This window comes from Ischnura elegans, chromosome 5 (genome assembly GCF_921293095.1).
Source record: "Ischnura elegans chromosome 5, ioIscEleg1.1, whole genome shotgun sequence".
NCBI classification, from domain to species: Eukaryota; Metazoa; Arthropoda; class Insecta; order Odonata; family Coenagrionidae; genus Ischnura; species Ischnura elegans.
In genome coordinates, this window is record NC_060250.1 from 103922277 (window position 1) to 103949582 (window position 27306).

The window sequence follows — 27306 nt, forward strand, 5'->3', positions numbered from 1 at the left end:
CGACGTATAGCAATAATTTGTCTTAACAAATTCCATGAGGGTCGTGGCATCAATTTTTGGTGTCCTAAAAAAAGGCTGGTGTCCTAACACCCCATGCCACACGCCTTTTAGGCGGCTTGCGGGGTATTTTGTAGATGCAGATGAATTTCAGGTGTACTATTCGAACGAGTGGCAACGTTATCATCCATTTTTCTGATAACTAAAACATACGAAGTGAAACGCTTGTACTTCATCATCCCAATGCCGCATTATTAATATCCCAAGTAATAATCTAGGCACAATAGCAATAGAAAAACTTGCCCAAGAATAACAGAACAAAATAAAGTGACGATGAGCGGCTAAATACTCCCTCAAAACAAATTTTACACCATGCGCTCTGCGTATTTCCCAACTCCCTACGGTTGTTTAGGCACCTATGACGTCACGCCTGGCCTCGGCAACGCTCGGGTGTCTTCGCGCAGTGGTCGGGTCAGAGAAATTTTTCTCGATTTTAAATGCAATTTTTTTATTTCTTTTGATGTTGAATGGAGAAACCGAAGGTATTTTTTCGAGCTAATGTATCCATTTGACTCGTTCAAAATAGTTTTTAGAGCAATCTACGACCCATGCAAGTTCCTCATTGAGGAACTTGCATGGGTCCTATACCTAACATAGAGTATATGTAAATAGTTTTCTTTCGTTGGGAAAGTTCATCGTAAAAATTATTGCTATTCGAAGAAACCGCAGAAGAGTTTGTTCAATCATATGTTTCCTCACCGTTTAGGCCGAATAAATATGCATTTTCTTGGATTGCGTCCCCGAGGATAACCTTTACAGCAACATAATAGGGCGGTTTCCTATTTTTTAATTGCCTAAATCGAAAGATTGTCACACCTGGAGTGCGCATTTCACGCTTTTAGATTTTTAAATGACGACATCTACTTTTCGCAATTAAAAGAAAAGTGAAAATCTTCAAGCTCGCGAAAACGCGACGGCTAAGTATGAAGCCCATGTGACGTCATTCTGGTTCCAGCTGCCGCCGTGTGAGGCCACCTTGGTGCGAGGCTATGAGCGCCGCTACGATGCAGGCTGCTAGCAGGTAGCAGAGTACTCTTCTAGCAGGTAGTGCTTGGCTTAAATAAGGATTATTAATACACTGTCGAGCGTGGGAAACTTTCGGACCATAGGCAATTTTAATAGGAGATTATTAAGAAATGTTTCCCTGAGCTCTGTGCCACATGCATGCATTAGTAATCTCAGACGATGTAAAACTCCTGACTACTCGTATATAATCTAGGTCCCTGTGACGTCACACATGGAGTGGCATCGCATAGCCGCCAATCTGACCTTTTTCAAATGATGTTAAAATTGACCATTCGTGTAAACTGGGATTTCTAAAGCCAAATAATTTATATAATATGAATGCACTAATGTTGGGCAACTAATCGCAATCAATGCCTCTCGTTTTCTTTGACGAAGGAAACTATACCCTATTTCGCCAACCTTCTTGACAGCGAAGTCAGTTCTTGCATCCGTGGGTGAAAGACGTCAGTGGTGAATAATTGATTGAAATAAACAGATTGATTAAATCTAAATATTAGCTTCGAAAACTTAATAGCTCATCTAATTATTGAATTAAGAAAAAATAAAATTCGAGAACCAAAACTTTACATGAAAATTTTGTTCAAATTATAAGGCTATAAATTGAGGGCAATTTGTTCCCAATTGAAAATTTTGTAATACTGGATTCAGCATTAATTAGGAGAGTGCACTTCAAATTCAAGTGACACAGATGACTCGAGTCATCTGTGTCACTTGAATTTGAAGAGATCTTAAGATCTTAATTACCTCGAATGTCAAAACTAAAATTATTCTTCTTTTCAGGTACTCTCGACTTAGCAGCTATGACAAAAGATGTGTTGAGAACTATTCCGGTTTTTAATCTGTGGGAAAAAATATCGCCACAAAAAGAATTGGAAAAAATAGTCTACGCTCAAAGCATCAAACGGCTGGTAGAGGTCATTAATGATGATTGCATGGATTATAATGGTAAGAGTTACCTTTATCAACCAAGAAGAGCTCTTACAATCATAAATCCACAGCTTTAAGTTTCAACTGATTATGGTACGTTGCAGTGGCGCAGCGAGGGGGGGGGGGGGGTTTGGGGATAAAACCCCCCCCCCAGAGCTCAGAGAAATTTTTAAGCTTAACCCATTTTGCTTCATTTGATTGATTTTACCAATAGAATAGAGTAAGGATGAATAAAATGTCCCTCAGAAAGCCGTAAAACTCACCATTTTGAACCATTTATCTAGAAAATTCCGCAATTTATTAATCTCACACCTACCGCTTATCCTGGTGGGTATACCATACCCCGCACAACCCGGTGTGAGTTCCACCTAAACCCCCCCCCCCCCCCCCAGCTTTAATTCCTAGCTGCGCCCCTGGTACGTAGGTACTTGTATGCTCAAGCATAAGAGCTCGAGCTCAGTAGAAGAAACCAAGTTATCTCAGGTTGTTATAATCAGCATATTTTCTACCAATCCATTATTTTTACCAATCACTGTCACGCAAAAATAATATTGAAAAGGACTCATTATGAAATAAAAATTAGACAAATCATTTTGACAGTTCATAGTAGTTGCATCTTAAGCAGCTAAGAGTCAAATACAGAAAATGTGTTTTGAGATGAAAAGCCTGGTTTTTCTTCAGGAAATATTACAAATAAATATATAACCATAAATTCCAGATCCGGATCTCCTGCTATTAAATGACTTTTATAATAGCTATTAAAATTATCAGTTGCATTTACTTTCATGGGCGCACCCAGAGAGGGGCAGGAGGAGGCAACTGCCCCCCTTGAAGCAAAAACCACAAATGTCTTCAAGGAAAATAATATTTTTTAAGGAAACAATTTTAAAAACTAATAAGGAGCTGTTATGGTTTCCTTAAAATCCTGATTCCGTTAACCTTTTCCATGCTTAAATCTTACCTACAACTTGAACAACCATGGCTTGCCCCCTTCCTAGTTTTGATCCTGAGTACGCCCTTGTTTACTTTGTCTTTTTCTCAATTTTTTTGCATCCTTCTTCCCCATTTCCTCTGTAAAGCCTTATGATAGAGTGCCTTCCTCTCATCAGTCTAGCAGTTGAGGATAGCTTTTTGTTATCGTCAATTCAAGATAATACCTCGATTTTTTCTAAAATTCAAAAACTTGGAGGCACAGGGTTAAGAATTACATAATAACATTATAGTACATATATAATATAAAAGTATGGATAGAATTATAGGCATGGATGCAGTAGCTCTCTAAAAGACCAGAATATGACACAAAAATCAGTCGTGAAAGGAAAAATTCATTTTTGCAACTTATGCCTGCCAAAAACAACTTTTTATGTAATATGCAGGCAATATTAAAGTGGTGATTTACCTGACATGGATACACAAGACCTGGAACACACAAGATATGGTTCATGGAAGAATGGAAACTTTTGAGATTTCAAGAAATTATTCAAGGGACAAAATTATAGGAAATTGAATTAGGAAAATTTATGATGATGAAGGAGAACAAAATCAATAAAAATAGAATAAAATATAATGAAACAGACTAGTAGTTAGATTGATGAGCTACAAGGAGAAGCTGGCCATTGTTGAATTTTCTCTCACTACCATGAAAAAGAACTAAAGAAACCTATACTTCATCGAAAATATATGAACTTTAAGCTGAGAATATTCACAAAGACTTTAGGAAAAGGAAGGAAAAAAATACAAAATATACTAAATAACAGATATAGAAAAAAATTATGTGGGCCAATGCTACCAATTTTCACCAAGAGAAGGCAACAATTTCTTCCTCTTTCTTTCCCTCCCTGTGTAATTAATTACCTTTTGATGGACAAGATGCTGGGATCTCCTGAAAAAGGCATCTTAATCTGAGACAAATATAATCACACACATACAGAAAAATTGTTTCATTCTTTTTACAGTGGTTTCTTCAATCCTGTACCTTCTCAAATTTGAAGAAATGTTGGAACACATGATTGAAGAGAGAGAGTACAAGACCGAAACAAGCAGCTTCAATACCTATGTTCTCCCAGGGAGTAAAATAATTGGAAGATACGGAACCCATCTTCTGACAAGAAGACAAGCAGACAGCATCACTTCCGTCACCAGAGAATATGGGGACAGAATATTCCTCCCAAATGATAATGAGAATGGCTTGGAACAACAAGAAGATAAGCAACTTGCTATATTTCCCTTACTCCCCGCTTATACTCCATGTCCCAGTCAGGAAGGAGGAAATCAGTTGGAAAATTCACATGCAAAGCCCATTCAGGAAGTCAAAGTCGTGGTCAAGAAGGGATGCATTGAGGTGCTTAAGCATGATTCCTCGAATAAGACTAGGAATTTCTATGATAGTAGACACACATCACACCTGGATAGCGAAACTGAACGAGAAATGGATGCTCCCTTTTATAGCAGACAAATCCCAAAACTGAGTGATCTTGAAGATGGCAAGAAACTTTTTGGGGAGACAGGATGTCTCGGCTTCTTAGAAGAACTAAGTGAGAAGGTCCTGCTACAGGTAAGCCGCATAACAAACGCAGCTCTTTATTTCTTAAAAAGACATGTTTTCAACAACTAGTACATTTACGTTGTGAATTAGTTTGCAGAGAACACGAATACTGGGGCCTTCTTAGAAATAAAAGCATTGATTTCAAAGTGTAAGTTTTCACCCCCAAAGTGATGGCATGGCCAGCAAAGACTGACTAAATGCACACCGTAAAAACATGAAACGTAATGGAATAAATATGATTTCAATGAATTTATGTATAAACTTGATTGTTTCTGGCTTTACTTTGTGAAAATCCATTCTTAATAATAAAACGTTATTGTACTTTTCCACACGATTTAATTAATACGACCGGTTTCGTCGCAGAGGCGACATCATCAGGTACAGAATCCGTTATAATAACAGTTATTTTAAAACAAACAAGAACAAAATAACTGTTATTATAACGGATTCTGTACCTGATGATGTCGCCTCTGCGACAAAACTGGTCGTATTAATTAAATCGTGTGGAAAAGTACAATAACGTTTTATTATTAATTTATGTATAATCCAACATCGAAACTTTAAGACAAAATTAAGCATTAAGAAGAAATAATTATACCAGCATTATGGTCAGTAGAATAAAAATACGAATATCTTTAGTAACCATTTATATCACCTTCAATAATGTAAAAATTAAAACCAAAACAACTACCTACTACATCATTAACAAAATTATTTTCTATGAAAATTTCTAAAATAATTCTATTGCCAGTGATTTGGTGTAAAGAATGAAAACTGGAGTGGAACCTTGCCTTGGAATTAGATATTCCTACTGCGGCTTAATATTACGTTAAACAGAATTAGATATTAATCTCCCCAATGCAGCTCAGAAATAGAAATGAGAAAATTAGTTTGGTACTTTTTAGCCTAGGATACATTTCCCCAAAATGCCCTTAATCTGCATCACCTGTGTTAGAAAAACAAGAATAGTTACTAGAAACGACCCCAATCAAGAGAGAAGCTAGTAAGATGAGCCATTGGCACAGCAAGGGAAACCCCCCCCCCCCCCCACCAGAATTCAGAGAAATTTTAAAATTTAATCCATTTTACGTAATTGAATAAATATTACTTATAGAATAGTGTAAGAATTAATAAAATATCCCTAAGAAAGTCGTAAAACTCACCTTTTTGAACCATTTATCTTAAAAATTTTCTGAGGGAGGGCAACTGCAACTCCCGTATTCCATACACCCAGTATTAGTTGAGCCTAAAACCCCCATAGCCTTAATTCCTAGCTGTGCGCCTGATGAGTGTGTAGGGTCTTGAACATGATATCTAGGGTGACAGAGCATGCTCCATTTAGTGGCAGACAACTAACCAGTTTAACACATTCAATGCAGGCCCGATTTTCATGAACGTCGTCAGAATCGGCCGATAAAATAAGTAAGAAAAATAGTGAGGTTTTCGTGCCATAACTTCCGTTCAAATATTGCTATTTACAAGCAGCACACACGGGTCGACAGAGGGAAGCTTGCTGAAGGCCATGCACACAATCGGAAGACTCGGAAGTGGATATTAGTATCACATACTGAGGCGGAGAAAGGCCGGCCGAAAGAGAGGTCCAAGGTGTATCTTGGGTTGGAAGGGACCACATCAATTGACGTGCTCCGCACTGAATGTGTTAAGAGATGAGCGAGTGAAGCAAGATTTATAAATACAGGGTGGTATCCAAAAGTAGTAGGACTGATTTAAAAAAAATTAATTTATTGAACATTTTGATACATCGACTAAATACTCTTCAAAATAGGCCCCTTGGGCATCCACACACTTCTGGTAGCAAGTCTTCCAGGTCATGAAGGCCTTCCGGAAGTCGTCCTCCAGGATACTGTTCAGCACCCTCGTCATCGCCGCTTGGACTGCTTCCACCGTGTCGAAACAATGCCCCTTGAGCTGCCTTTTGATCCTGAAGAACAGGAAGAAGTTCGGTGGTGCCACATCAGGGCTGTAGAGGGGGGTGAGGCAACGTGGAAACGCTGAATTTGGCCAGGATATCCCTCACAATCCACGCGCCGTGGCACGGTGCATTGTCGTGGTGGAGCTTCCAATGCCCCACCAGGTCTGGTCGCATGCGTGTGATCTGATTTCGCAGCACTTCCACGTCAAATCTTGCATTTACAGAATGTCCAGGAGGTATAAACTCCTTATGGACAATTCCATGACGGTCGACAAATGGAATCAACATCGATTTCACTTTCGATTTCGATGTTGACGGACGCCCGGCACATTGGTCGTCCTCGACGAGCTCCCTGCCATCCGGAAACAACTTGTGCCACTGAAATATCGAGGAACGGCTAATGGTATCCTCCTTGTAGGCCTGCATAAGCATTGTTGCCGATTTTCCAAGTTTGTAGCAAAACTTGATGGCATACCGCTGCTCCATCGCAACCAACGACGAGGCGTCAAAACAGGAGGTCACGAAAACAGTAGTCCACACTTAACTAATGGATGCAGGCAACTGCCGCAAGTTGAAACTTGTTCCCAAGGCTCCCCCCCACAACATCCAGTCTTGCAGACCCCCCTCAATCTTTCCGCCCGCGCGGAAAAAAAACAGTCCTACTACTTCTGGATACTGTATCTCTTGGGATATATTAGATACGTGACTATTTCACATTTTCTCTCACCCACAGGCCATTTATGAATGTCTGTGTGAGCAGAAAAATATAGAGTGCAGCTACTTCCCACCAAGTGATGCTCTCCTAGTTATGTTCTACAAGGAAGAAGGACTGACTGAAGTATATTGGAACGAGAAGCTACCAACTGCTGTATGCTTCCGAGAGTTCTATGGTGCGTAATCCCAATGCTCCTCACGTCTTAAATGTAGTATGATCAAATTTTTATACTCCTCAATATTCCATAACTACACTTCCACCAAATACCAAGATTGAAACCATGCCACAATACATTGAAACCATCGTTGAAACCGTTACACAATACAAAATAAAATAAAACTCATATCTGGGATGGGATAATATCTACTGCATATTTTAGCAAAAACTAATCTTAATCTACTTTTTTCTGTAGACTAAGTCAATAGAACTATCAAAATTTTACTTCGATAGTAAATCCGTCTCTAAGAAAATATTGCTAAGTTCTAGTGAAGCATCAGGATTGCCATAAATCAGTTGCAAGGAATTAGTTTCTGCAAAAAATCTACCAACAACAATGACTAAACCAGCAAATATGTTCAGAGATGCATATGCGAATTGGTGCTTTCCCAGCGAAAAATTTGAGTGAAACTTTCTCAGGTTTCACACTGAGTAAGTTTCTTCCTATTTTAGTGTTTCAATGTGCAACTCGACGAATTTTATACGCCATTCCATTATTAATGGCCAGTTTATACAGCTTCTCTTGCATCTCACAGTGGTTTTCTCTGTTGTAGTCTCTCAATGACTTGTCCACCCCCCTGATTTTCAGGATACGATCTGCTGATGCTATAGCTGTTGTTTTTGTTCTTGGTTTTCGCACACAGTTTCATTTAAATGGCATCCAATGGTATCATGTGATCTCACAATCCATGTGAGGAGATAGAATTTTTGTCCATTCCAAGGGAATCATGTAATTTTCTTGAATAGAGTGCTCTGTTCTTGATGACTCGTCAAATTTCCCCAATTCCAGGTGCCTACAGAGTTCTTTCTCACTTGTTTATGTCTTCCAGCCTCTCTCTACAATGCACAATGTGCCATATTTGCAAGATGTGGCATAGACTCAAGCAGTATACAGTCCAGTCGAGAATTTTAGATTTAAAAGTTAATTCTTCCATTTTGATGGTGGCACAAAAATAGTATCGATAGCTTCCTGGAAGTGACTTAAATGTGAACTAATGAACCAGTTCATTGGAAGATGGAATTGTTATCCTTCGTGAGGAAACCCACCCAAGTCGACCTTTACTTGAAGGAGATTAGCTACCACCATCCATCCTAGAATATTGTGGCCCCCCCTATATGTACACTCTTTCTCAGGGCTGTCTCTACTGCGGAAAAAGTTTATTTTCCATAGGAAATATGCAGTACTACTACAATCCTATGATTGATTTACTGCAGACCTCCATTTTTCCATTCCACAAGCTAGAAGATGAATTAATGTGTCATTAATTCATCAGAAAGACATTTACCATAAAGACAATTCCCTTCCCCATACTGCATTGGATCATTCAATGCTGTCTAGTTAAATGCTCGAGAAATCTTAAAGGCATCTGGTCTGTGCTCCATCTCCCAGGAAGATCAACATCATTATTAAATTCTCATAGAGATGACCTTTCATTTAGATTAACCACTTTTTATTAGGTAGTATCCACCATTGTGATCATTACATATTACATTAAAGTAAATCAGGCACTTAATCACTGAAACATATGAGTTGCCAATATTCATGCTCAGCAGAACAGATGTTCCACAAAATTGACGTATATCTTATATTATAACAAAGGTAAAATTTAATATCCCGGCCCACCATGTTTCTAGATAATATCCTCCAGGAGGAGATTAAATGGCTGGTGGAACAGGAAAGAATTTTCCATGAAAGCATAAAGCAAGCATTGCTAGAGAGCTCGGACCAAGCAGCAAAGGAAGAAGAGGAGGTTCCATCACCACCATGTGATGCCATTACCCTCAAACTTCAAGAGTTGGATCCATGCCGGCTGATCAGAAAGGTTAACATCCATTAAACCTTTGTATTAATTTTACAGATAAAACTTAACTTAAAAAATACCTTTAAAAGAGTACATTGCCTCTTTCTGATCTAGGAGGAATACTTACTGCAAGGCACCCTAAAACATCAAAACCTTGTGCCATCAAATATGGAAAAAGAATCACCTAAGGTACGTAGAGTGGCATAAACATATTGAATAATGTAAATAAAGCATGACCAGCTCTCTAAATTACACTCCAGGAACATCACTCAATGAATCGTCAACACCTGGATACATTCTAGGTTAGGGGAGTCATCTCTACTGAGCTATTGGTTTACATATGTATTTATATCATTGATTTAAAAAAGTAAAAAGCTATTTCTATAGTTGATGCTCGATTAACCACATGACTAAATTACTAGTAAATTAATATAGTAGGGAAATTAATATAGTAGAGCTAGTAGAAAAAATTAATATAGTAGGGCAAGTAGGTAAATTATGAGTTTAAGAGGGCACAGCAAACCTGAGATTCTATTATGGCTGTAAAAATATTGGCAGAATTGATTATACCAAAATGAGAATAACTTTCTTATTGCTCAACCAATCAGCAAAAGTCAAAGGATACTTAAATTAGGTACTTGAATTAGACTACAAACAATTAAAAAGGCATGGTACTTTTTCACACAATTTATTTAAAACTAATTAAATAAATTAAATTTAATAAAAATAAAATAAATTCGTGAAAACGTACCATACCTTTTGAATAGTTTACAATGGATTTTCACGAAGATAAGCCTGAAACAATCAAGTTTAAGACTAAAAACAATCAAAGTGAAGTGGCGAAAGGAAAATTGATTGACAGGCTAAGGGGGACACAGAGGAGTGAGGTAGCTCATATTCACATTTAACTAACGATAATTTTGCAGAAAAAAAAACACTCGAAAAAGACATAAAGGAAAAAATATAGCAATAGAGAGATAAATTACTTGCTAGCCAAATATTAAAAAGTCAAATGAAATAGACTCATTTCAGAATTTTAATCAACCAATCAAAGACGTCCCTACAGTGGGTGCCCCAGCTCCTATCCTCAATCTCAAGAGCCACAAAAGCAGCCTTGAAAACCCATCATGTAGAATATGAATTTCTGGAATTAATGAACGTATTTTCATTAAATAATAAAACTCAACATGCTTACATTGAAATCCATATTCTTGATTTCTTGACTTGAGTTGAAAAACAGAAAAATGTATTTTTTCGTACACATTAGGACATTTGCTTCATTATCATTTTCCTAAGAGACTATAATTTATAGCAGGTGCTCATAATCACTTTTGGAACTCCTATGTACGCCTATGCAAACTATCAAATTTCAGCCTGACGTATTTACTTACAAGAATTGCAAGTCAGCCTAACTGAAAAGCATTTAAAATATAACAAATTTTGGAGAATAATTGCTAATTCACCACTCATTGAAGCCTTTCCATAAAGACTCCTTTTAACGGATGCTGTCTACTTATATCCTCCCATCTGGGAATTGGTGAATTCAACCTTAGTGGAACTAATACAATAAGTAGATCGGAAGCTTGGTCAATTACCATTAGCAGGAATGGGCACTGGGCACCCTTGAGTTGGAAGACTAGTTTAAGGGAAATGAACGTGGAAAAAATGATACCAAAATCGCAACTGAGATGGATAATTATGTATATACTATTACTTTATAAACAAAGCAATGCAACATTAGTTTCTCCGTCTGTCTTTAATTACAAAATGAAGGAAGCCTTATACGCAAAAGTGCTGGATTTTTATTATAAAATACCTGTTTTTTCCCAAAAATACATTACGCGCAAGTGTACGGAACACAATCTCACAGTTCCTTATTTTTTTCCTATAGTAGTATTTATTCTATGTTCATGGTATTTTCCCATTATTTTAATTTCCCTGAACCTTGTTAATTTCCCTCAACCTGTTTTCAAGAAGTGTTGTGTTTCATTTAGGAATCAAACTATATTCCACGCTTACCGAACTACCACATGTTTTAATTTTTGAAGCCAGTTTGAGCAAATGCGTATTTTGACTATTTGATTACAGTTTGACCAGGGATGCCGACTTACAAAAACTATTGGGGGGGGGCCAAACCGGGGATTTTGCCCCAGGAAATTTTATAATTAGTGAGTTTTAAGTTTTTTAAGCATTTTAGAAGAGTATTATGATAAACGTTAGAACCCTGATAACTCGAATGTCGATATCTGGACACTCCGGCGAAAATCGACAAGCCAGACACATTTTTTCCTCACACCCATAATGAATTTTTTGAGGGGGCTCGGGCCCCCTCAGGCCCCATGGAGTAGGTGCCACTGAGTTTGACCAAGTATTGGGTACTATATTTTGAACCATTTATTCAACTGTAACTTTTGAAATCATAACAAAGATTAAAATTTAAAGTAAAATTTAAATAAAAAATAAAATAAAAAAGTGACAGTAACATAATTACCAAATTTCAAAAACTTTGAATCATGAAAAAGGAAAATAGAGCTCATAATAATAATAATAATAATAATAACCCATTCATTGGGGTGAGAATGAGACTTTCAAGTCCCTTCTTCCATCTGACCCGTAATTAAACCAATACCTAAGCCATCTTTACTTCTTAAGTTACCTATAATAACGATTTGAAGAGTCATTGAACTTATGTACTCTACAGAATAAAAAGTCATTTGAATTCGTAGAATTAGCGTACATACTGAAATTGTAAAATAAAAATAATAAACATCCAAATACTATGTTATGACAGGCTCATGAGAAGGACAAGAAGGAGAAAAAAGGTAGCAAAAAGTCTATCACCAAGTCAATGAAAAGTGTAAAACAGCAGGAGACGGAGCCAGAGTCTCTGCCAGAGGTCAAAACCCCAGCAGTAGAGGCAACTCCCCCCATCCCAAGTCAAAGTGAAGTCAATCTAAAAAAAGGCATTGCCAAGGAAAAGACTTCACTGTCCACAAAGTCATCATTTATGAAGAAGGAACAGGGAGGCATGGAGGAAAGCAAGGAAGAGGAAGACATCAAACTATCCGATGAGGAAAAAGAAGAGAGCATCATTCCCCAGGTTCTATCAGTACAATATTAATACCTTCATCAATATAAAACTGGATTCTGCAGCAAATTTTAAAAGTGAAAATTCGCCTACAAATAAGTACGTCCGAGAATTAAATCTTCAAATCAGGCTTTCTGTTGATTAAGGCCACCATGAGCACAATAACACCTTCGACTTCCCATTTGTATTTGGATTTTCAGTTCTAAAAGTACCAGAGAAACTCACCTCAATTGATTGATAATGTAGGATTTGAGGCAATGATGAATTCTTCATAGGTGTTGCCCCGAGTAAATGTATCCATAGTAGCCTACACAGCAAAATTTTGTTGGAATACTTTTCCAACACCTTCAGGGAATGACACAAGGATATAATACATGGCACTTCAGCCCTGAAGTTGCTAGTAAAGGTTTTCCATCATGATGATTACCCCAGGGCCGGTCTTAGGACTGGGGCGACCGCCCCGGGCCCCGCGTTCGTGAAAAAAAAATTAAAATATACGATAGTTTTGAATCAAGGTATCTTAACCGCGTAATTACGAAGTCTTAATTTGGGAGGGGAACACATACTTAGCCAGAGAGTGGTAGGGATTCAAAATGCTCGAGTTTGTAGATGGGGTATTGAGTTTAATATTTTAAGTGAAGGGCCCCGCACTGAAGGTTCGCCCCTAGCCCCGCACCTGCTAGGGCCGGCCCTGGATTACCCACACCCAGATTAAAACCTTTTGATTGGATTTTTCAGGGAACTGTTGAACTTGTAACCAAACCCATGTTCATAAACAACTATTATCTATGAAAAATGTATTGATTGCAACCAAATGTCAACCAAATTTACAATTAACAAAAGATAGGAGTCAAACATAAGTGTCAAACATAGGAGTCAAACAGAGTGGGAGTTACAGAATTCTCCTCCAGTGCATCTCATTATGCTCACTTAATCTACATAAAAATTAAAAATTCTGGATTAAATTTACCTCCTCGAAGAAAACATGGAGGGTGAATACGGAATAATTGTACTTCAGTTTAAATACTTCTAAAGATGAGCGAGTACTAAAAAATTCAAGTCCAGTCATGTAGTTGGTACTCTGCTTGAGTGCTATGAATATGTACTATTATCAACGTCAAGTATAAGTCTCAGTTGCTGAGCTGTCGAGGTGAGTGGGTTCAGATAAAATACAGTAGGGGACTGGAAAAATGAGAATACATACTACATGGATTGGTGCATGCATTTGCAAAGTGCCTCAAATCGTGATCAAAATGTTCTACTTGCACATCCCCACTGCCTTCCCATAAAAATACTACTTATTCAACAACAGACTCAATATGGATTCAGTGGTCATGGAATTGGTAGTCCCTTAAATGTATCGGCAGAATATAATGTTGTTACTTACATAGACACCTTGCTGAATAATAAGGTGCTTACTGCTAAATAAAATTATAAATTTCTAAGCCTATCACACAAAAGTTGCTGCTAGAGTTTGATTTTTTAAATCTTGATTGTTGTTTAAAAATAGTCATTAAAATATGTTAAAAAAGCTAATAACAATACATGCAAACTTCCATTTTTGAAACTTAACAAAAAATTTGAATTTTCTATTCATTCATTATACATTTTACAAGTAATTTCTCAGAACATATTCCCCTTTCTTTTTAACGAATTGAGTTTCATTGAATAATACTCCCTCACAGGCGTATGACCTTGGCCCAAATGGTGGAAGATTCTCCGGGAAGAGTGTTCAATATGTATCTCCCGACGGTGACACCATTATTTCAGTGGACAAAAGACAAATGCCAACGGGTGAACAAGTCTTCACACTGAAAATTCAACTGGTAATTCAATGAAAATAGTTGTAGTAATCAACATTATCATTTTGATTTGAATTCATTAATTATTTAACACAATACTTTGTAGTACGAGCAATATATCCATGAGATTAAATATAGCCCAATATTAATAATGCAAAGGATTCAGTGATTTAAAAAATGTCTCCTTTTCCAAAATACTGTAGCTCATGATAAAATACAGCACCATTTATTTCAGGGGCTGTTTTGCACAAAGAAAATATAGCCATAAAAAAAGGAAAATCAAAACAAAGGCAAACCATCACAGATAAAAATCTTTTTGATCAATGCTATAAAAAACTAACGTACACAAAGCAGTGGCATTTGCAATCCATTGCTATTTTTCCATGCGTATTCCATCAAATAGTTATATTGTTACTGTCAACGAAAATATGCATTCTTTTAATGACTCACATACTAAGAGGATCTGAATGACCCAGTAAAACAAAACAAACATTGTCTTAATAATAAAACGTTATTGTACTTTTCCACACGATTTAATTAATACGACCGGTTTCGTCGCAGAGGCGACATCATCAGGTACAGAATCCGTTATAATAACAGTTATTTTGTTCTTGTTTATCTGGTTGCTATTACGTTGGTAGGGGAGGGTAGCGTTGGGGTTGGAGCGTCACTCAGCTTCAGGGGAATCTCCAAGAGCGGGGAATAGTTTACAAAAATATTTTCATTTGCTAAAATTCCATTTTTTATATGCTTCCTTATCTCCAACTCCTCCAAGCAGTCCATCCTTCTTCCCTTTCCCTCAAGGTGGAGAATTTCCGGAACAAAATTGCTCCTGTGGTCACTCTCCCATAGATGTTTCGCAAAATGCGATTTTTCTAGCTCCCCGTTTCTCAAACCGGTCGTATTAATTAAATCGTGTGGAAAAGTACAATAACGTTTTATTATTAAGAATGGATTTTCACAAAGTAAAGCCAGAAACAATCAAGTTTAAACATTGTCTTTCCATAAGGGGACAGACTACCTTTACCACAGCTGGATGTTACCATCAAAAGCACAGGGTAAGGGGGCACCCAAAGATAACGTGGAAGGAAGTAATGGAGTACTTCTGGGCAGTGGTCAACCTTTAGACGAGGTCACCTCATTCCACATCATTTCGGAAGCAACGGGTGCTGTAGTAGCCTTCTGCAACCAGAGGACTAACCCAGCCCCAAAAATGGTAGATTCCCGCAAGGAATCAACAGAGAAAGAGGAAAAAGCAAAGGTGGCTTCAGGTATTTAACTCTGCTTCAATATGTTCACCACCCTGCTGTAGACGGGTTTTCGCTAAAGTACTGACAAAGAGCAAAGAAATATGGGAAACGTGCAGGTGTGTTGCGGGAAGGTATCACAAGTTTGACAGGATACTTTGAAAATTTTAATTTCAAATTTATAACAAATGAAGGGTTACCTTTGGAAAAAAAGTGTGAAAACATGTACCAGGCATCACAAATCATAAGATCACGTGGTTAAACTAATAATAATAAAAAAATACAAATTTTTGCCAAAAAGTCAGCCACAGGGGATTTTCTTCAAAAAACGGTCCGCACGGAATGTGTTAATCAATTAATTACTTTTGCTAACATCCCAAAAACATCAATTAACTTCACATATACACATATAATGTTCCACAACAGATTCTATGGTTATTGCTAGGATAGTAAACCAAATCAGAGCCACTGATAAAATGCACAAAACTTAATATCCGATTGTCTACTTCTCTCAGTTCATAAGAGGCAAAGCTTAACAAAGACAAGTGCAACTGCAAAGGGGATGAAGGAATCTAAGTACAAAGCAAAGAAAAAAGTAGAATCTGCCATTAAGGAGGAAATTCCAGTGAATCCTGAAATAGAAGGAGACAGGCGATCCATCTTCACTGAAATCCCAGGGTTTGCTCTGAAACTCTCCCTTCCTTCTGGATTGACGATCGAGAATAAGTGGGCTTTAGGGCCTCTTGCTCCTTTCTACATTAAGCAGTCTTACAATTCAACAGGTAATATTTTCTCCCTTACTTTAAATTGACCCAGAGAGAGGGTAAGTTCTGAGAAGAATAATTTATTGTGACAACATTCCTATACATAACCAATGAATTTATTTTTAATTGTAGAGATGGTTGCTTGTAAGATAACTGGAGCCCCACTTTCATGATAATAAAACATAAGGAAATAAAAGGAGGGCATGGCATTTTCCTAAATTTGTAAAGGTCTACCATCACTATCACCAAGAATTTTTAGGAAAAAATCTTCAGTCACTTACTTACTTGTAGCTTTCAGGCTTAAAACTGATACTATAAAAAATAAGAGGGTCTAAGAAAAATTTACCTTTTTTTAATCAGTTGCATCTTCAAAAAATGCAAAATATCTTTTTCTTTTTCACAAGGGGCTGGTCGCCACCCCAACATACTGTAAGAGTGTCCTTGAACGTTTACACCTATGAAAATAAAAATGATCTATTAAGTTCTAACAAAAGATTTACAAACTTCCTGATTTGTTTAACCTAAGCTCCTTAAGTAAAATATACACAGCTTAGTATTTTAGTCACATTAAAATGAAATACATCAAGAAAATAGAACTCATTAACCCTGTCAGATATTAACATATGTACTAGATTTCTGGTTTTCCCCTAAATTTCCTTTGATGAAAAAAAATTACTGTGCATATCTCACGTCATTCCAATATTCCATTCTATGGAGAACTTGGAAATACCTTGACCAAACAGAAATCCCAGTATGCGCTTATGGAAGAATATTACTGTTCACAAAGCAGTGCATGGGGCATGGGGCCGCCCTTTGCGGGGCCACCCCCCACTGAGAAATGGGTGGTGGAATCCACTTTGACTCATGGATATATGGTGGTGGTGGATATTGAGTGGTTGGACCCACGTGGAATCCACGTTGATTTCAAGTGGATTTGTGGTGATTAGCATAAAATGTTAAACAGAATTTCTAATTTGTGGAACTTAACTCTCTGGTGACATTGCGTCATTTATCATCCTGAAACCACGCTAGTTATGTGAAAATGTATCGCACATTCTATTTTTATATAATTCGTGGAAAGGCAGCCATGAGAGCACATGAAAAATCGTAGACACATATATAGAAGGTTTAGATATAGAGTGGTTGAGGTTTTAATGGTTTTAGGACAGCACCTACTGCTGTTTTAATTTTTCCACCAAATTTCCACGTGGGTTCCACGTTGATTCCACGACCAAAAACACGTGGTATCCACGTTACATCTCCACGTGGGTTCCACGTGGATTCCACCACCCATTTCTCACTGGGCCGCGTTATCGAACATAGGAGAACCACAATTGTAACTTTTTTATGCCGTAAGATGGCATTGTCTTGTACAGTGTGTCCTCGTTTAACGTCGTCCCGTTTAACGTTGTTTCGCGATAACGTTGTCCAAAAATTGAAACCCTTCATCATTTAACGTCGTTATTGCTTCGCGATAACGTTGTTCAAATTATGCGCGGCGAAAAAAAAAAATGAATGGCGAATAGAACGCAGCGCATCTGATGTATAGTAAATATCTTAGACCATTTAAGTAAGTAGACCTGCCGTTCGGGCGGAACGCTGTGGCCAACATCGCACGGCGGGGAAGTGAGTGGGATGAGGGAGCGTGACGTCACGGTTGGGACCGCAGACGATATTCTGTATGCGCGCTTGAGATATTTTAACGCTCATCCGCTGCAAAGTCGCTGAAAAGTGACAATATTGGGCACGCAAAATGATTATACACTTAATAAATATATTTTTACGATGAACTAAGGCATTTTATAGCCTTGATTGTGCGCAAAAAGCTAAATAAATCAAGATAAAGCTAGAAGCGATCGCATTAAATAAATTGATTAAGAATGTCATATGTAAACATGGGCGTACCCAGCGAAGGGCAGGGGGAGCAGCTGTCCCCCTAGAAGCAAAAATCGCATAAGTCTTTAAGCAAAATCAGTACTGAATTGAAACGAAAGTATTCAACAAATTTTCTTCAAACCAACGAAAAATGATATGTATTAGTATAAAATAAGTAACTGAAATAAAACTATTTTTTCAAGGAAATAATCTCATAAACTAATAAAGCGCTGTTATAATTTTCTTATAATGTTGGTTTCATTCATCTTTTCCATGCTAAAATGTCACAACTTGGCTTGCCCCCCCTCCTAGATCATGGCTTCCCCCCCTAGACCATGGCTTCACCCCCTCTAGGTAAAAAGAAAGGGTCCTGGCAAGTATCACGTAATTTTTTCCGCAAAAACCAGTTTATTGCGATCTCGGTAATCCTCAATAAAAATAATTAAACAAATCGTTTTATTTATAAACCCAACACAATGAAGCCTAGATTAACGTATTTACACTGAAAATACGTATTTTGAAAAATCCTACGGGAGATTGGAAAGAAGGCAAAATCCCACGATATCTCACAAAGGATGAAGGGAGGGGTCCATAAAAAGGCAAAATTATTTTAGAAATATTACTTATTACTAGTAGATTAACCTAACGGTGACATTCCTAGAAAATGAATATTAACACTGTCCCAACGGTCGTGTGTCATTTTTAACCCGTAATTTTAGTAACTTTGCATCGAGCAATATTCATGAAAATTGGCACACTTATGGGGAAAGGTCCTAAGTTTTGTTGAGTGTAAGCAAAATTTTACAATTTTGACCTTTTGACCTCACAATGTGGGTCCAAACCAAAAATTTTAATTTGCCTTATGTGGTTTTAATCTAAAAAAATCGAGATAGAAAAAAGTCTACATTTCATTGACCAAGATGTCAATTCTCAGGTTTTCGGACCCGAAAAACCCGAAAATAACACTTTCATTTACGAAAATTCAACCGTTGACCCAGTTAGGTCATCGTCAAGGTCATAAGGGTGGCAAAAAGAATAGCAAATATGATGCATTAAAAATTAAGTTTCGTATAATTTTTTCTTTGGCATATTTCTTATATTTGAGTGATTTTTTTCTTCATTTCTTTTGCGGAAAAGGTCGTGAAATTTTTCACACGAATTTGTTTAGTTATATTTCACACATTGAATTGCTTTTCTGATGCACACACTTATTTACAGTAGAAAAAACGAGTTCAGTCGCAGCAATTGCTTGTGGGGCAAAGAATATTTCTTAATTTTAGGGCAATATTGTATGGAATATGCTTTGTTTCAAATGATGAAATATTTATAACCATTTGTACTCTATCAAGATTTGTGCTGAAGCCCAAGATTTTACCCTTTTTTAACCAATATATTTTTTTAAATAATGATACCTCATTAAAAAGATCGTTTTTGGAAATATTATTATATGGAAAATTTTATGCACAATGATCGAATGATTTTAGAACATCATTCCAATTAAGTTTATCTTTTAATGTAATCCAATGAAAATGTTCAATATAATTTTAATATAGCGTCCACTCTTCTAAATAATCTTTGCAGTTACGATAGAAATTTTTAACGTGATTCATGATATCTGCATGATTTATTGCACCCACTTCGAGCTCACTTATGCTCTTATCGATGGTTAATGGAAGAAAATTACACTCTGACCGCTTTTGACTCAGATATTTTTAACTTCATTCGCTACTTCGATTACCAAAATTTTATCATCTTCAATAACTTCAATAGCATTTTGAAAAAGAGGTGATTGATTGTTTTTAAACTCTAGCTAAATTTGAGGATTCTTTTCAAAACTCTCTTCTACAATTTTAGGACATTGAACCTGATATAGAAAGTAGGAATTCATAGTGTGGTATAATTTAAAAATTCTATCTACAGCTGACGAAAGAGGTAACTAGCGCGTTTTACAGTAACCAAGTATTTTCTTATACATGCGACTTCCGCAGTTTCACAAAATTCTTTCAGCATTTGAAGACGCACAGTGTAATTTAGAAATAAAAATATATTTTAATGACAATATTTGCCACATCTGCGGGCAACAAAACAGCAGCTGTTTGAACGGCGTTATGACATAAATATGTGCGCTGCAAATCCGATTTGATAAATTGTGATGTACAGGCCTTACATCTGAAGGAAAGACTATGAAAAATAGAATGGAAAGACATCCTTCTGCTAATGCTAGTTTCTTTTCTTCGTCTCCATAAATTGTTTTTACTGAAAATTTCTGTATTTTGGAGGAAGATGCAGCAGTATTTAAATATCTTTTATGCTCTTGCGTCTCCAAGTGCTTCGAAATATCATACTGCCGTGAAAAATAGAAAATTATCCGTTATATTTCACACATTTGACAGAGTAATCGCTTCTGGATTTTTTAATAAAATGAGATTCACTTCTTACAATTAGATGATTTTTGAATCCGCATCCTCTTTTCTTATGTATTGTGACAAGAATATAAAAAATTAAATTATGTCGTAAATTGTTTAAAAAAATTTAATTGAAAACTCTGTAAGTACATATGTACGTATTTACGTACAACATTACATGAAAATATTTAATAAGTTATTCAATGAATTACATATACTTGATTGTTTTATAGCAAATTTATTTTTAAAATTATTTTAATCCAATCCTCTCTTTCTTTCTAATTATAAATATGTTAATAGGTATTATTTATTCCCAGAATATTCCGTAGCGAACTTAAATCGTAGGTGTCACTTGCAATGCCGGCGCTAGACCTTTTCCATCATCGCAAAATATAAATAACACGAGAGCTGTCTGCTAAGTAAAAAAATATGCATTTATGAAATAACTAAATTACTTACCTAAATCATATGAATGCTGATTTGTTGACATCACTTTTTAATAGCACTAGCGCGCAGTTCAATTTGCATCGCATAATTGACCGTTTAAAAATTACTATATGCGAAGGCGTTGCCGCGTTACTTCGTGGACGACCGGCAAATTCTTTACACCATGACCCTTTTCCTCTCTAAAATTCCCCCGTTTACAACTTTTGTGCAAGATTTCATGTTTTTATAACGATGTTCCGAATGATGCTAGATCGCTAACGAGATAAGAAAAAAATCTGCGGAAGTTTACAAAGGGCTTTGTCTTCATTTTACTGCCACAATATTTTTTCGTCGCTGCCAATGCCGAAAAAGGCCACTGTTTATTAATTGTAAGTTCACCAATCCAACCATGGCTGAGAGAATACTTCTCGTACATAACGCAATATATATTAGTACTTTTAATTGAAAAATCGTGAAGAAAATGGTCAAAATACCGCAGTGATACAGTGAATCCCCATTCGTTGCCATGCGCTACGACGATGAGCGTCCCAACCGTTACGTCACGCCCCTTTAAAAGTGGGCGGGGAAGGAAGGGAGCGGAGGGGAGATGTTGGCCACACGGCGATACATGGGTAGGGGTGGGGAATGGCGGGTCTAGTTCTTATATGGTCTAAGGTAAATATTACCATATTAATGCGAATGGTAATTTTCGTTCGACAGAAAAGGTTGGCGTGGGTAGCGTATGTTAACTATGCATCTGAGCGAATAATTATCGCCTCATTTACCGATTATCCGTATATTTTTCTGATGCCAACCGAAAAAAATGTCCACGAAGAAGAGTGGCTATCCTGGTGGTTCTTCAGACGTGAAGAAAAAACGGCGATATTAGAATAAAAACTTGGTATTATTAAAAGAATTGAAGAAGGTGCAACTGCTGGAGAGATCGGTCTAGTTTTAGGTTTGCAGGTCGAGTTTTTACAGTTAAAATTTCTTCTGTTACTGAAAATATCGATGTTTCGCCATTAAAAATACTTTCTTTGTAGTTTTTATATTTCATTTAATAATGCCTTCTTCCCAACCTTTTCGTTATGAAAATTCGTTTCGAATGAATCGTTATCATGCTGAAGTGAAAAATCGGTAATGAATGTTTCTCGCGATTTCCGCCGGGTTAAAGAATTCATATCATCACGAGAATTGACTCGCCCTTCGTCCTCGTGCTTCCGAGTGTCAGATTCAGATTTTTTCATTTTGGCCTGATTCAGGTGTCTCCCGATTGGTCAAGAAGTCTGCTTAAAGTTACGGCTCCGATAATTGGCCTCCTTGGATTCTCGCCCGGGAAATTCTGGATTCTTCACGAAGAAATGGATTGTTAGGAACATGGCTAGGAACCAATTTAAATTTTTTACATTGTTTCTTATGGGAAATACTGCATCGCTTAACGTTGTTTCGCTTAACGTCGACTTTTTCAGGAACGAATCAACAACGTTAAACGAGGACTCACTGTATATGTGTACAGTCATTTTAAATATAACTTTATTTAACTTTGCATATGACTTGATTATTTTTTTATCGCAACAAAAGTAAAGGTAGCTCAAGGTATCTTTTGTATACCCCCCTGAGTTTTTTCTGTTTCCAACACAATCAAAAAGACAGATCTAAATGATTTCATTCATGATCTGGGACTGCCTCAGAAGGAAGTAGAGCTCTTATGGTCTGGACTTTGTGAAAAACATTAAAACAGTTGATTTGTTGAAGTCTGTCCAAAGGTTTCAGCCAGGATTTAAACCTGAAATCTTACGGTCAGCAGCGAAGCACTCTACCCACAAGGCTACCTGCTCCTCAACTCCTAATCCAATACTTTAATAATCACAACTAAAGAGGTTTCACGTTTTTTGAATGAAAGCATGAAAATCTAACCAAATTTTCTCTTTCAGGTAAATATGGAGAGCGATTTGATGAAAATTTTCGACTTTACCTCCAAAATGGAAACATTCTGAAGTTTATGAAAAATGGATCAGTGACAATATTACACCCCAGTGGTAGAATATGCAACCAAAATTTTAGGTATACAGAGTACCTATTCTGACTAACTGATAATATATAATAACATGGAGTGTGAAGCTCATTTGTCCATCATACACAACTCTTCCTGAGAATCACACCCAAAATGAAGCACATTAAAATTTTAAACCATATCATAGTTTGGGAACTGCGATGAAGCTGAGAAGAGGATTGCATGGATTGCATCTTGTAGGTAGTTTAGAAGTATGATTCTGGTGTGTTACAATTGAAGCCCCCACAATTAAAAGTAACTGAAGGCCAAAAGAATACAGAAGACTGACCTCATCTCAGTTGGCTGCCTCCTAAGCTGGGAGTTTAAAGATTTTCCTATGTAAATGTACTTGTTTTGTTCAAAGTGAGAGGTGTATGCAGGAGTCCAGGGATGCCGACTTACAAAAAATATTGGGGGGGACCAAACCGGGGATCTTGCCCTGGGAAATTTTATAAGTATGTAGTGAGTTTTAAGTTTTCCCAGCATTTTAGAAAAGTCATATGATCAACATTAGAACCCTGATCACTCGAATCTTGATTGTATCTGGACACTCCGGGGAAATCGACAAGCCTGACACATTTTTTTCCTCACACCCATAACGAATTTTTGATGGGGCTCGGGCCCCCTCAGGCCCCATGAAGTCGGCGCCACTGCAAGGGTCCCAAAGATTTCACCCTAATCCTGTGCCATTTACTTTTATTCTTTATCTGGAGTCGCTGCTTGTTAACATGTACAATAATATTTTTAGCATTGACTTTTTTATAAAAGACTTTTTAGTGGTTAAGAAAGCCTCATTAATAAATGTCGTTGGAAAAGCCTTGAGAGGCACTGAATTTTTTTATTGAAGAAGACTACAGGAGACTGTAAAAATAATTTTACTGGATTCTCTTTCACCAATCTGCAAATTTAATCACAGTAATTTTGTCAGGATTGGATTCTGGAAAAGTTCAGAGTAAGGGAAAAAGTCTTAGTTTTCCCTGACCTCAACTCCAGCAATGCACATTCATACAAACACTACATCTTTACGACTTCCACAAGTACACGTCTACATTTTCCCACCATCCCCTTCTTCCAACTCTCTTAAACCTACCCAGCCATTTGGCTGCATCTCATATGTCACGAGAGCAGTGGCATACATTCCCAGTGAGAAATGGGTGGTGGAATCCACGTGGAGAATTAACGTGGATACCACGTGTTTTTGGTCGTGGAATCAACGTGGAACCCACGTGGAAATTTGGTGGAAAAATTAAAACAGCAGTTGGTGCTGTCCTAAAACCATTAAAACCTCAACCACTCTATATCTAAACCTTCTATATATGTGTCTACGATTTTTCATGTGCTCTCATGGCTGCCTTTCCACGAATTATATAAAAATAGAATGTGCGATACATTTTCACATAACTAGCGTGGTTTCAGGATGATAAATGACGCAATGTCACCAGAGAGATAAGTTCCACAAATTAGAAATTCTGTTTAACATTTTATGTTAATCACCACAAATCCACTTGAAATCAACGTGGATTCCACGTGGGTCCAACCACTCAATATCCACCACCACCAAATATCCACCACTCAACGTGGATTCCACGTGGATTCCACCACCCATTTCTCACTGGGTTGGGGATAGGCTAGGTAATCTGCACTTGCCCAGTGCTCACAAAGAGTGCCAGGCACTTTGAGATGACCACTTATAAAGAGCGAACATTCTGAATTTTCTGGCAATGGTCAACAGATGGCAGTGTGTCAGGCCATTCTCTCTGACAGAAGGCTTGAGTGCCTTGAGCCGAAGGTGCACTCAGCAATCTGAAATGGGGAGACCACGTACCTTGCTCCTCGGAATGGTGAAGGCCATAAAAAATACGGCATTGAAAAAGGCGGAGCAAGGTACGTGGTCTCCCTTGTGAGAGTGTCTAAGGTCTCTCTCTCTCAATGGAAACAGCCTCTGCTTGGCCATGGGAAATGGAGGCAATACGCTATTCCATCAAAAAAATGTAGCAGTAGGCAGCAAAACTAAGCACCTACGAATAGGGCTGAAAATAGGAGTTTTGTCAGGGGAGGCAAAGATCAGTTTGCTGCCCTCCCTCCCCCACCACTGAAGTATAATACAACCATAAGCAATTTTTTGAGCGGTAGTTGTTATTACACACTGTATGTTTGCTACAATGAAGTTTTATTAATATTATTTTTTAATAATTTATAAATTAATAATTATTGTTAAATAATGTTATTAGAAAAAGTGAATAACTTTTATTAATATGCTTTTCAAATTTTGCCACCCCCTAACATCTGCACACCTGGGGCATGTGACCCCTATTCCATAATTATTGAAAAGAATCCAAAAGTCAAATCTATGCACAGTTTATTTTTTTAACTTTGAGACTAAATCTTATACCATGACTTATATTTGCAGGAGGCAAGAAGCTGGAGATGGGCCAGACCAGGAAACAATCTTTCTCGAGCCAACAGGGCGTCGTTATCGGGGAGCCCCTGGAGGAGGCATCAGCCAGGATCTTCCTCCACAATGGGTCCGGCAAGCTACCGACCTAGAGGCAAATGAGGTGGGCTCCAACACTAATGAATGATGACATTAATATACATTAGGAAAAACTACAGCACTAATATTTTATTATCGTGACTATTTATGTCGACATAGAATGACATAGAAAGAACTAAGCTAAATTGAAAAAGTATCTAATAACAGCAGCAATCCCCCATATTGGTTATTCTCATTGCCAACTATGTATAGGCATACCCTTGTTTGTTTCTTTAGTTAGTCATAATTCATTCTCCAGCATAATTTTTGTGCCATCATCATCTTCTGCCTATTACATATACCTATACAAAGACTATAAGAGCTCCAAAATGATTTCTTCTTTGATGCCAAAAGTTTATTGTTTATTAGTCAGAGAGAGTTCTTCTATATTACCTATATTCACATGATACAAAAATCATGCTAAAATAATGCAAAAGTAATTATGTAGTATGGCCCAACATAAATTTCAGAATATGAAGAAAACATGCAATTATCAATAACCATAAAATATAAGCACATTAATGCTAATAACAAAGAAATGACAGAATAAACTAAAGTCAAAAGTGCCAAAGTGACTCATCCATTCCTCCTAGTGTTAAGCACATATGATGACACATTGACATTTGGTTCCTTTGCGATGTGAACAAAGAATGCCAACTTATGATAAACATCATTCTGTGTTGGAAAGTGGCTATGCTTAAATTTTTCTAGCTAATGCATTTGACATTCCATCATCAGATGTTTTGGTGTCGTGAGGATGGTGTCCAATCTTTGCTCAAGGCTGATGGGTCACTGACAGTGATCTTTCCAGATGGTACACGTATTTGCTCCAAGCTCAAAGAGGAAGAGGAAACCGATGACTTCATTTTTGTGAGCCTCGACTTTATATTGGAGCACCCATTGTATGCCAGAGTCACCCTTGAGGGAGGGTCTGCTCTGCTGACGGTTGGCCATGAGGTATGTACTGGAGGTCAAAAACATGTCCACCTACCTACTGATAACAAATATGTGGCTCCAAAAATGATCACAGAATCCAAAGATAAGATAGCAATTTAAAACCAATTAAGTACGACTTTCTATCACCGACATGATATTGAGGTTATTGTAATACATCAGACTCCCGATTATCCGGCTGTGGTTTATCCAGGTTGCGGATTATCTGTACATGACTTTCACTCTCGCTCAATTTTTCCGCGATCTTTATAAATAAATAAAATCAGATGCAAACTCATCGGAATTACTGCATCAATGCTAGGATACATTGGGCTTATTATTTCCGTTGGAATCCCCTCCTTCAAATTGAAATGGTCGCGTGCTAGCTGCATTCACAGGAACATCGTGTTCCTGTTTTACAAGCTTTGCAGTGTGTGGCCGTGCTCCACGGATACACGTCCCAAAGCATTTGCAACCCAGGCAACTTGTGCGAGACGTGAATACGTGTCGTGGTGCCTGACAGTGAAGTTTCGACGTCAAGCATTAGTTTTGAAGCATTCATGCTAACCACTTTTATGTATCCGTGATCACACAGCCATGAGTCTGTGGTTTCCGATACCATGTCGTACATAGATCAGAAGGAATACGAGTGCAATCATGTTATCACCGCTAGAAAGATCGCGAACTGGCAAAGAAAGCTCTCAATGAGTCCAGGAAGCACTCTAAAATAACAGAATAGCTGCATAAATAATAATGTATTGCTTTTTGGGTAAATTATGAACATTGCTAGACATTTAAGTGAAAGTTAGGGTTATCAGTGTTTTCCGATTATTTGTGCCGTCTCTCCCCATCATTAGGCCGGATAATCAGGAGTGTACTGTATATTGACATCCATCGCAGATGATGGTCATTTCAAGCACCCTGTAATACACACCATGGACTAAGTATGTCTTTCAAGC

At 37.4% G+C, this 27306-nt stretch overlaps 1 protein-coding gene across 3 annotated transcripts in view; it reads left to right on the forward strand.

The window, feature by feature from the left end:
• LOC124159360 (sperm-associated antigen 17-like) overlaps nt 1-27306 on the forward strand; it is a 51034-nt gene that overhangs the window by 15572 nt on the left and 8156 nt on the right. The window contains exons 11-22 of one of the 3 annotated variants that reach the window (XM_046535124.1): nt 1864-2028; nt 3966-4564; nt 7222-7378; nt 9055-9242; nt 9336-9410; nt 12013-12321; nt 13995-14135; nt 15121-15382; nt 15874-16140; nt 22763-22892; nt 25292-25439; nt 26153-26371. In XM_046535124.1, coding sequence (XP_046391080.1) covers nt 1864-2028; nt 3966-4564; nt 7222-7378; nt 9055-9242; nt 9336-9410; nt 12013-12321; nt 13995-14135; nt 15121-15382; nt 15874-16140; nt 22763-22892; nt 25292-25439; nt 26153-26371 — 2660 coding nt within the window. The remainder of the gene's footprint in view (nt 1-1863; nt 2029-3965; nt 4565-7221; nt 7379-9054; nt 9243-9335; nt 9411-12012; nt 12322-13994; nt 14136-15120; nt 15383-15873; nt 16141-22762; nt 22893-25291; nt 25440-26152; nt 26372-27306) is intronic. The other 2 variants (XM_046535125.1, XM_046535126.1) reach the window with 2 other exon arrangements.